This window comes from Habropoda laboriosa, unplaced genomic scaffold, assembly GCF_001263275.1.
Source record: "Habropoda laboriosa isolate 0110345459 unplaced genomic scaffold, ASM126327v1 scaffold816, whole genome shotgun sequence".
NCBI lineage: Eukaryota > Metazoa > Arthropoda > Insecta > Hymenoptera > Apidae > Habropoda > Habropoda laboriosa.
This window is the reverse complement of record NW_017101002.1, coordinates 731,208-742,960: the sequence shown is the minus strand read 5'-3', so window position 1 is coordinate 742,960 and position 11,753 is coordinate 731,208. Positions and strand designations below refer to the sequence as shown.

The 11,753-nt window shown below is 45.7% G+C and overlaps 1 protein-coding gene across 1 annotated transcript in view; it reads right to left on the bottom strand.

The window, feature by feature from the left end:
* LOC108577749 (twitchin) overlaps positions 1-11,753 on the bottom strand; it is a 57,776-nt gene that overhangs the window by 22,338 nt on the left and 23,685 nt on the right. The window contains 18 exon segments of the mRNA XM_017940941.1: positions 1-305; positions 377-661; positions 748-1,050; positions 1,115-1,420; positions 1,509-2,099; positions 2,179-2,487; positions 2,572-2,778; positions 2,847-3,200; positions 3,280-3,404; positions 3,478-3,619; positions 3,719-3,863; positions 3,932-4,071; positions 4,148-4,292; positions 4,357-4,482; positions 7,663-7,799; positions 7,871-8,107; positions 8,206-8,353; positions 11,186-11,224. The exon segment at positions 1-305 is cut by the window's left edge and continues 4 nt beyond it. Coding sequence (XP_017796430.1) covers positions 1-305; positions 377-661; positions 748-1,050; positions 1,115-1,420; positions 1,509-2,099; positions 2,179-2,487; positions 2,572-2,778; positions 2,847-3,200; positions 3,280-3,404; positions 3,478-3,619; positions 3,719-3,863; positions 3,932-4,071; positions 4,148-4,292; positions 4,357-4,482; positions 7,663-7,799; positions 7,871-8,107; positions 8,206-8,353; positions 11,186-11,224 — 4,044 coding nt within the window.

The following is an 11,753-nucleotide window of genomic DNA, read 5'->3' as shown; positions in this document are numbered from 1 at the left end:
ATTCTTGGCGATGATTGGCCGTTCGCTCTCAAGTGGCTCGGAATCACCTTCGTCGTTAACGGCGGTAACGCGGAACTTGTACTCGCTGCCTGGATTTAATCCTGTCACCTCGAATTCCGTGAGCGGCGAATTTCCTGGAATCTTTCCTACTCTCACCCATTTGCCAGTCTTCGTGTCCAGCTTTTCGATCTCGTATTCCTTGATTGGAACACCGCCGTCATCTTCCGGTTTCTCCCATTTCACTTTGGCCGAGGTCGCGGTCACGTCCGTCACTTCTAGCGGACCCTTCGGCGCGTCCGGTTTGCCTAAGTAACAAACAACAAACGATGCAGAAAAGTTTCACTTTCCGAATTAATCGTCGAAATCGCTAGTTTACCGAGAACCGTGAGTTCCACAGTCTCCTCGTCTTTGCCGTTAACGTTCTCCGCAATCAGGGTGTACTTTCCGGTGTCTTTACGCATCGCGTTCACAATGGTAAAGTCCGTGTGATAATCGACGTTGTCGATCTTGATGCGTTCCGTGTTGGTTAGAGCGATGTTATCTCTCCAGATCCATCTGACTTCTGGAGGCGGTTCTCCCGTGATGTCCACGGACCATTTGTGCGTACGTCCAGCCTTGATAATCACGGATTTGAAGTTGGTTCTGTCGATTCTCGGTTTAACTGAAACATTTATACGCGATTAAGCGACGAATAATGGTAAAGTTTGGAAAGAAGCGACGCAATGTCGAATCGACGGATAAACTTACGGTTCCTGTGTTTGCAAACGTGGTTGTCTGTAGGTTCGCTGGGTTCGCTTGGACCAGCTTTATTGTGAGCGCGAACGCGAAATTGGTAGACCATCTTCTCTTTCAGTCCCTCGACCTTTCCTTCCGTCGTGGCGTCGGCGGTTTTGGTCACTTCAACCCAATCCACCGCGAATTTGTCCTTCATTTCGATGGTGTAGTGAGTGATCGGCCTACCGCCGTCGCTCTCTGGTTTATTCCATTTCAATGATACGCTGACGTTGTCGTAGTCGAAGATTTCCGGTTTACTAGGTTTACCAGGCTCGTCTAGCGAAGCGTTCGAAAATGGTTAACGTACGATTCTACCGAAGATGAAATTCTACATGCTTACCGTAGGGATTTTTCGCAAGAATAGCTTCGTCCACTTCGAGCGGTTCGGATTCACCCTCTTTGTTCACGGCTTTCACGCGGAACTTGTACTTCTTCTTAGGCGTCAAGCCAGAGAAGGTGAAGCTGTCCTCGTTCGGACCGACTTCCCCGGCAGGGATCCACCGTCCTGTTTCCATGTCCATTTTTTCCAGAACGTATCCGGTAATGTCGCTGCCACCGTTGTCATCGGGCTTTTGCCACTTCACTTTCACGTGATCGGCACGGACTTCCTCTACCTTCAGTGGGCCTTTCGGTTGCGACGGTTTGTCTGCAGGCGAAGAAAAGTGTGGTAGTTTGCGAATTATCGTTACAATGAGAAAACAAAGGGAAAAAACAGAAGGAGAGAATAAATGTACCGAGAACAACGACGTCTGCGATGCTTTCGCAGGTTCCAGAGCTGTTGGATAGAACCAGCTTGTATTTGCCTGAATCTGGTCTAGTCGTCTTTCTCACGGTCAGCACCGTGTTTCTTTCGTATTTGTCGATCGTGATTCTTTCCGCGGAATCTTGGACCAGCTCTTTCTGACCGAGGAACCAATGCACCTCCGGTTCGGGTTCACCGGCATACTTGATATCGTACTTGATAACTTGTCCTTTCTTCACGATCAGGTTGGTCAGGCCGTCGCCAACGATGTACGGTTTGACGAATCGACATTTAGCTATGATCGGTTTCGTGGCGTCCGAAGGTTCACCAGGACCGGCTTTATTCACGGCTCTGATCCTGAATTCGTATTGCGTGCCTTCCTTCAGGCCGTCGATGGTACCTTCCGTGACGTCGCCTTCGATTTCCTTACCCTTCACCCATTCTTTGCCGAACTTCTCTTTGTACTCTATTATGTAGCCCGTGATCGGTGCTCCGCCGTCGTTCTCCGGTTTCGTCCATTTCAAGTCAGCGTGATCCTTGTCCCAATCCACGACCTCCACGTTCCCTGGTTTACCTGGCTCATCTGTTACAAGAAACAAACGTCGTTATTTCACTTTTCTCGGAAGCTTCGTTTTCGTTTCGAGCTATCGTTCACCACACACCCCATGGATCCTTCGCGAGAACCGGTTTAGCGAACATCGCTGGTTCGCTGGAGCCAAGTTTGTTCACCGCTCTTATGCGGAACTTGTACTCTTTCTTCGCGACAAGATCTTGAACTTTGTAGACGCATTTCTCGCCGGGCATCACTTCTCCAACGCTGTCCCATTGCGCCTTCAAGCTGAGATCGAGGCGCTCGATCACGTATTTCACGATAGGGGATCCACCGTCGTCCTTGGAAGGTTTGAACGACACCACGCAGGAATTTTGGAAGATCTCGTTAACGTCAACGTCCGTGGGCGGTGATGGTACGTCTAAACAAGATTTTTACAGTTGTAAGTTGTACTGCAATCGTCCGTTGACGGCGAAACGTCGAGAAGAAGAGCTAGAACCCTCACCTTGCATGTTAATATGTACATCCTTCACTTCCTCTCCTTGGCTGTTACCAATCTTAATTTGGTAGACACCAGATTGATCACGAGAAGGTTTCTTGATCTTGAAAGTGATCTTATCTTCACTAACGACTATCTCCACTTCCTTCAACGGTAGCGCTTTTCCGTCTTTCAACAGTTTAGCTTCCACCTGGCTCTGTTTCGTGCCCTCGACTGAAAAGACGCAAATCGTACGGTATTGCGAATAGCGAAAGGTATATATCGAAAGGACGAGAACTTACTCTTGTACGGTATAACGAATACGATCGGTGCGTTGCAAGGACCTTCCACTTTATCAGGTACTTCGCAGATAGGTTTGCTCTCGCCTTTCTTCACGGTAAGCTTGCAGCTGCTCGTTAACTGTCCACTCTCGCAGGTGATTTCACCGTCGTCGCTCATTTCTACTCGGTTGAAGACTAACTGATGCTTGCCACCGCCCAAATTCTTGATCTCGATCCTGTCGTTCGGTTCGATTTCTTTGCCGTTGAACTTGAACACCGCGGGTGCAGTTTGGTCTTGAAGTTCTACATCGAGCACCAACTTTTCTCTCTCTACAGCTACCGTGTCCTTCAGTTTCTTGTTGAAGCGGTTCGCGTCTAAAAAAAAGTCAGCCCACTTTAGTCGTCCAGATTTTCATCTGTAGGTCCCGATATATGTACGTATATCCCTACTCACAGCTTATCACTATTTCAGCTTCAGTCTTGTCGGCATTGCTCACGCAAGAGTAGAGACCAGCATCGGTGACTTTTACGTCTTTGACGATGAGCTTCCTCTTCCTGCCGTCCTCTTTGATTTGCACCCTGTACGATAATTGTCACGTTCGCGTCAAAATTCCGCATCTATCTGAAGTTTAAGAAAAAAAGCGGCTCTTACCTCTTGTCGGGTACAATTTCTTGGTCGCCTTTGAACCATTTCACCTCACCACCAGCATCGTCGAGCTCGCACACCAGCGTCAACGTTTCTTTTTCCACGATTTGCTGGGACTTGAGAACTTTGACGAATTTGTAAGGATATTCTGCGGAGAGAAAGGGACAGTTCTCAATTTGGAGAAGTTGAACGGTGAATTTTCAGACGAAATAAGATGAAAATAATACTGTTTCAGAGTGAAACGTACCAACGACGGTTAGAACCGTCTCAGTCTTGTCGGATTGTTTGTTAATTTTACAAATATATTCGCCGCTATCTTCAAGCGTAGCACTCTTTATAGTCAGCCGGCACACGCCGCTCATATCCTTCGATATACTGTACGTATCGCCGTCCTGAAAGAGAGTACCGATCGTTTTATCGTGTACCGTACGTAAGAAGAAACTATTATTCGCGTAGTTACCTCCAGCTTGGTCTTTCCTTTGTACCACGTAACTTGAGCGAGGTTCGAGCTGACGGTACATTCCATGTAAACTTCGTGTTTGGTGTAGCCGCTCGACTTTTTGGAAAGTGGTTTGGTGAAGGTGTACGTTGGGTCCGGTTCTACGGAGGAAATAAGATCAGATATCGTTACATCGTAGAGAATTATCGTAAGAGAAGTTGATCGTATCGTGCGAACCTTCGACGTTGAGGAAGGCTGTGCTCGTGATACCAGATATTTCAATCGAGTACTTTCCGGTATCTTCAACTTTAGGGTTCGTGATAATCAATTGATAACAATCTTCCTCATTCTTGAACTTGTATTTCGCCGAAGGGAATAGCTCCTGTAGAAAGAACGACACCAAGTTAGACGAAAGTTAGTCAGATGAAGTGGAAGGATAAACTTACGTCTTTTCGGAAGAACCATTTCGGTTTGCAGTTCGGTTTCGAGAAATTCGCCTCGAAGACGACCTTTTTGTCTTTGCCCTCTTTGGCATACTGATCCACCAGTGGTTTGAGGAAACTTTCCGCTTTCTGCGAATACGAAAAGTCTGTTATCGGGGAAAGTTTTCGTGGGGAAAACCATCAAATCTAATAAGAACACCGCCAATAACGACAACGTTGCTAGGCATACAAGGAAGATGAAGAGTCAAAACGTGTGAAAAAATCGAAGGCGCCACAAACAAATGGATCTCGCTTAAAACGAGCCCAAAAAAATATTGGTAAAATTTTCCAAAAAAACTGCGAGAAAAATCTCGTCGACGATGACGAAGCGTTGCGAAAACCATCGTAGCTGGAAAATTCTACGAAAAATGATGGAACGTGTAAAAAATGTTTGTCGTAAAAAAAAGTCGACGCAAGACTGGCGTCGAAGGAGGTGTAAAATTGCAACGGATAAATACGTATGTATAAGAGAGAAGAGATTGAAGCTGTTGAAGTGAACTCTACGAGTGCACAGATCTTGCGAGGAAGAAGGTGAGAGTAAGAAAAAGAGAGAGAGAGAGAGAGAGAGAGAGAGAGAGAGAGAGAGAGAGAGAGAGAGAAAGAATCGCGCGCGAGTGATCTAGTCGGTGAAGAAACGCGATGCGTGTACATATAGAGAAAAGAGATTCGCATTCTGACCAGAAACAGCGAGAAAGTGACGAAAAATAGAGAGGAAGGAGAAATAGAGAGAGAGAGAGAGAGAGAGAGAGAGAGAGAGTGAGAGCGAGATTGAAATTGAGAAACAGAGAAAAGGAAACGTCGATATCACGCGAGATCACTGGTCGATCGTGAAACTGTATTTGAAGGTGTTGAGGAGTACGAGATCCAACCTCCGTCTTGGTGAAATGGTGCAGGGTCGGCCAGTCGGGAATTAATTCGGCGAGAGAGGGTCTACGAGATCCACTATTCTATAAAATAACAAAAATCGTCTACGATCACAGGTCTGAATGGCTATACGGGTATCTTGTTCGTTCAGGCTGATCGCAGGCAAAACCAAAGCGTGAGAAACACACGGACATTCGCCACGAGTAGGTATGTTTCGCGTTATCTGTTTTGTTTATAGAATAATCCATAGAAATATTAGTGGTATTAATGCGAGTGGTTTGACGTAAATGTTGAGAAGCCGAGTTCCTCTAAGAGGAGGAAGCGCAGGCCAAAGCAGGTATACATACATTACACGTACATACACGGTTGTTCTGAAAGGATCGCGAGAATTTCATCGTTGGCACAGCAACCCGAAACAAAAGAAAGTAAAAAACGCGACAGAAAGTCTCGCGATCGTACTAGCTTGGTGAATTGGACAAAAAAATTCACGTGTCTGTTCGTCGTTCCCCGTGAGAGAGAGAGAGAGAGAGAGAGAGAGATATGAATGTCCGTTTTCTGATTGTCTATGTCGGACCGATGGAAAAAAAAAAAGAAAGAAATTGCTCGTAATGGTTGAAGCGTTGCAGGGTGGAAGTGTAGGCGTTTACTCTCTTCTTCGAAACATTTAATCCTTTGGGGAAGTGGAACGCAATGCCAAATTTAGCGGGCTACAAGTGAATCGAATCGAAAAATGATTTCTCGGAGGAAAAGGCATCGCGGACCCAAGGGATTAAAGAGTAGAATCGAGCGCGTGGAATGAAACGGAAAAAATTGCTAAACAATGATTCGCGAACCTTCTCTTTGACCCTTGTCGCTAGCATCGGCCAGTCGGCGATTAGCTCCTGCAAACTTGGCCTGCGCTGAATGTCGAAGACGTCCTGCATGCCCGGCACACACACACCTTCACGTTAATTCCACTCTTATACGATCGCCGCCGATATCGAACAACATCGGACGACCCTGAGGACCACTTTCTCCAAGCTTCTCTCTTCGATACGGAACCATTTCGACGCGGAAAACCATTTGGAAAAAGAAGAAACATTCGGCAACGCGGGGACGAAGAAAACGCGTTTCGATTTTGCATCAGGGTCATCCGCGTTCCAACACTGACACAACATTTAGAGATAATGCTTGCTAGGTTATTGACGAATAGCCGAGCTTAAATGCGTATCGCGCATTATTAATCATACGTATTCGAACTGTCACGACAATGTAGTATTCTACTCATGCAATGTTAACGACCATTTCTATTCTTTTTTCTTCTCTCAAGAACAACGTCAATCGATGGAAATGTTAACCGCGATGTCGTTAATCACTGGTTAATCGACGACAATTGGTTAATGGCGATGAACGATTACGTGAACATCTACGATACGAGATACGACTGTAAGCGCAGCATTAGCTCTAAACTAACGTGTTATGTGTACACGTGAATAATATAGTTTTGCGTGTGTGTTCTCGTAATAATTAGGAAACAGTCGGTTTCGTCTTCAACTATCCTTTCTGTTCTCTTTTGTTTTTCTTTATTTTCGTTTTCCTCCTTGAATGAAAAGTAGCGGTGAGACGATGTAAATGATAACGTTGTAACGTAGGTTAGTGAGAGTTTCTGTGAGAGACAGAAGTGAGAGAATATTAGTGCGTCCGAGATGAAGTCTGGTCGTAGTCGGGCTAGGAGTTATCTATGGGGGGATGATGCCTGAAAACCTTGAGCCAGCTCCAGTTAGTTTCACCCTTCTTGTCTAGAGAAATTCGAAGGACTTCCTCACCCTCCGCCAAGATCACTATTTCCTCCCCGTCTTGATACCAGCTTCTTCCGTGCATCTCAATGTCGCGCAGCGACTACGAAGACAAACGTGTACAAAGGAGAAAGAGCCGAACGAAAGGAAGACGCTACGAATTCACTGGTATTATCGACGAACAATATACATATGTACATACAATAGAATGCAGATACACCGATAAGGTTAACATGTTTCTCTTTCACCTACTTACCAAATACATACAACGTAACAGTGTGATCGATACTCTCTACGATCGATTCTCCGATTTCATAATTAGTTATCTGGTATATGACGTTGCCCTTCCGATGATTTTTAATTCAACGACAAGCGATATTACTTTACACCAAATAATCGTATGCGTGTAGCGTACCGAGCTGTTATGCGATCATCGCAAGTCTTGGAGAACACGAATGAAATGCAACAACAGACTTACAACGAAATGAATCTCATGCGTACCAATAAAATTCATGGGCAAGCTCCTTGAAAACATTCACGAGAAAAAACTTTGAAATTTCGATATATACGTGTATATCTTAATCGTGAAAATCAAGTGTTTCTCTCGATCGTAAAACGGACGGCTACGCACCTTTTCAACTTTCTTCAACGCCGGCATAGGTTTCTCCACTTCCTTCAAGTCTACCTTCTCTTGTTCCTGTTCCTCTCTCGCCCATTTCTGATACTTTCTCTTCTTCAGCATAGCACGGAAGTCCATACCACTGGCGTCTACGAGCAACGATCGAGATCGAGGATCAAGAGAGGCGAGAAAATGGAATTGTGGAGGGAAGGGAACATACCGGAAACGTAGAGCTGCATCTCGGCAGAATCTTCGCCATGGATGTTGCTCACGACGATCTTGTAAGTGCCCTCGTCGTTGGGCTTCGTCTTCCTCATGCAGAGGGTGATCGTATTGGTCTCTGTGTCCGTAAGGAACTTGAATCGGCCACCTTCGATGATCTCGGTGATTCCTTTGTAGAACTTGAAGGTCGGCGCGGGCGTGCCCTCCACCCCAACCGTGAGATACGCCGTCGAGTCTGTGTAAGGTAAGGTATCAGGTAAGGCGGTACGTAGTCGGAATCGATGGAACAAATCGCGTATACGCTGCTGCATACGAAAAATATTAACTCCCCACCTTCAACGGCGGAATATGATTCCTGGACATCGACGATTTGAGGTGGTCCCGGAGGTCCAACATCTCGGAGAGGTGTGCTAGGCTGGTTGATCTTATTCTCGAGGTCCGCCACGCTGGGTCTTCTGACGTCCGCGCTCGGACGACGACGCTGTATCAATCAATCATCGATATCGTCAACCGTTCCCCCACACTTATTCTTCTTTTTTTCCTTTCTCTTATCAGGCATCGAAAGCATTCGGAGAAAAGCGAACAAGCGGTAACGAGCAGGTCCGCGACTTTCGTCCACTTACCTGCGCGTGTCGATTCGAAACCGTTCGAATCGAAACCCCGTAGAACGAAAGTCACGGCTGTCGTTCGATGCACGGTGCTCTCATGCGATGCCGCGGTGCAATTTATTATTCGTGCGTTAATCACACCGTTAATCTACGTCGTTAGTAAGAAGCGTTAAGTCGCTAGGTGTTAACCACAAAATATCGAGTGACTAATCGGAGTGGTAAAACGAGGCCAGTTGATACAAAGTATTTTTTGGCGAGCCTCCATCAGTGAGACACGATCGTTTCTGACCACGTCTGGGTAACATCAAGAATCCTCTTCGTTCCATTCGTTTAAACGCTAATTGTTTCTTTTTTTCTTTTCTCACCAGACAGTGTCTCGAGTAGAATCCTTGGACGAAAGCTTAGACGAAAGGAAGGAAGCATTGCACGTAATCGTATACTTTCCCACCCTGGTTCTATGGTTCTATGCTTCGCGTTTACGACAACATTCCAATGCAAAAAGCGTCGCGATCAGTTTGTTCGATTGTAAAGAGAAAGAAACCAGGGTGGTCGATGGTACAACGTAGTGGGTAAAAGGTACACGTAGGACACACATAACAAAGAGCTTTTTCGAGTTACGAGTACTAGTGGGAGTGTTTTACTCGATCGATGCCGAACCACTGGTTCTGAATTGTTCTCACCGATTGATCAGTCACAAGGTTAAACCTAACGCTACGAGATTAAGTCTTAATACGATGTTCGTTTCGTAATACGTGTAACGAACGATAAGTATGCACGCATTAAAACTTGGGAACCGTTGTTCGTCGCATCGATCAACAGCGTTCTTTTCTACGTTACGTGTGTACGTATCTCTTGGCAATTTGAACCACGGTCGATCGATACGTCTTACAGATACAGTTGGAATACTACAACGACGACGCGTGCAAATAAGAAAGCTTCTCGATCCTTTTATTTGCATCGCTTGAATGGAAGTTTCGTGACGCTTACGGGCCTTGTCGATTCTCGTCACGCCGCGTCGCTGTTAGATACAATTGTGATACATAAGGCATGGTTAATTACACATATACATACATATAAGAGGAGAAGAACCGATAAGACGGAGATGTACGGAGGGGAAAAGGCAAAGAGAGCGAGAAAGAGAGAGACACAGTTGACAATTTCAAAGAATGAATCTAGGCGGGCGGGTAGGGAGAGGGACTAGGATTAATCGGAATTACTATCGGCACGATTGATCGCGCGACTCGATTACCGGGTTCGATTTACGTCGATTATTTACATGAGGGCAGGTCGAATTTTACGTACAATATACACGGGTACGACGACACGATAGAAGATTTGCTCGATGGTACAAGAGAAATTGAACGTCGTACCTATGGTTATCGCCGCTGACACATACGACGAGCACGATCAATTCTAATTACACGTATACTACTTTCGTTCGTGGAGAATTAGGATTACGTATCACATGTTCAGAACAAGCAAGACTCCTTTCTACTTTACACACGTGTATCCATTGTCAAATAGGCCATAGTAGTTTTGTTTTTCCGTGTAACCGTTGAATCTTCAATATTTCGTCTGATCGAAGGGAAGGTCCTATAGAGGCTGTCCGACTAAAGTACGCTCGTACTACTGCGGCCCGTTCGACACCGAACCACGTAACACGCTACTTACTTCAAACACGAACGGTAATACATATGTACACGAACGTTTTCACAGAAAAAAAGAAACAAATACAAATTTCTACAAGATCAAACACTAACTAGAGTAGACATTTCTTACCACCGTCTAATTTCTACTCTCTGGATACACATAGTATTCGCTCGAACTAAGCACACGTTTATACAAATTAGCCACCCGGACGTTCCGACTGCAAACTTGCTGTGCTCAGACGACGAGAGACTGCGTATTGTCGTTACGTTAAACGGAGCATTCGTGGAGAAAATTGGCATCGTCGACTGAGCAGAGGAGCTCGGTTGCTGGTCGAGGAACGACCGGAAGCTCGATGATATTTTTTGCCAAAGTATGTACAGACGCGCATTGCGAACAATTCGGAGCTCTGCGTCGAAAGGAAAAAACAAAAAAAGAAGTGAACGCGAGAGTAATTTTGGCTAACCTCTTTCCCCTGCAGCGCACCAGGACGGCCGGACTTATTCTGTACGTGGTGCGTGAAAAATGAAAAAAGAAAACAGAGTAAAATCGGGCGGGCGTTGATATTTCGGTGGGTCTCGAGAGTTTGTTAGGGGTAAAAGAGTAAAGAGACGAATTTACTCGTCCGATTGCCAGTGTACTCTCTCGAATACGTATAAATTGGGCCTCGGTGGTAGATATTGTATATAGCGGGGAGCGGGCAGCAGCGGTGACAGCTTCAAAAAATGTCGCTAAAAAAAAAGGTGGTGTAGTCGCAAAATGAATATTATCGGCGTTCCATTTGGTGATATGCGGCGCATTGTTTCTGCGTTTCCTGCGTCTAGGAGTTTAACAATCGGCTGGTTTTAGTTTGTCACTGTTAAAAAAAACTGCTCTTTGTATGATATAGCTGTTTTTCACGGAAATCCAATCCAAATCCTTCGTGGCTGGGGGGCAGGTGTGGGCGGTAGAAAAAAATTGAAAAAGTCAAGTATGAAAGTAGTGGGAGAGAAAAAAATTGTGGCCGAGAAAGAGAATTTGGCAGGTAAGCTTTGTGTTATAGCGAACACAAATCTCACCTTAGAGTCAAACACCTCGCCGGGGCGTAACCTTCCCAACTGCAAAAAATTATAGAGACGTGGGTCAGCATTCTGAGTGTACTTCGGTTAGTCGTCTGGTATCCCTTATCGGTATCCTGATTGAACGGTGCATGAAACGGAGGCAAAAAAAATGATTTCGGGGAGAGGCTACCGCAAGTTCGAAGCGGTAAAGTTGAGAAAACGAAAGAAAAAAAAACCAGAGGAACTGGGGGAGAAGGTAGAGAGGAGAGGAAGAGAAAATTGTACAGGGTTCCGAAAAAATGGGGGGAGCGGTGAAATCACAAGGTCGTCGAAGTTAATTCGGGGGGTTGTCCGTATGCGGGACGCTTGTGCAGTCAATGCAGGTGTACCGTTAAATCAGCCGACGTACGCAATTTCGCATAGAGTATAGTTTAGCGTGTGCCTGATATAGCGATTTATCGCGTTCTAGAAAAGAGATTGGAAAGAGTTGCGACTCGATACTCGATTCGAGAAAATCGGCCTGAGAACGAGTGGCGTGTCCCGCGGGAAACGAGCACGAAACGAGCACGAAACGAGCACGAAACGA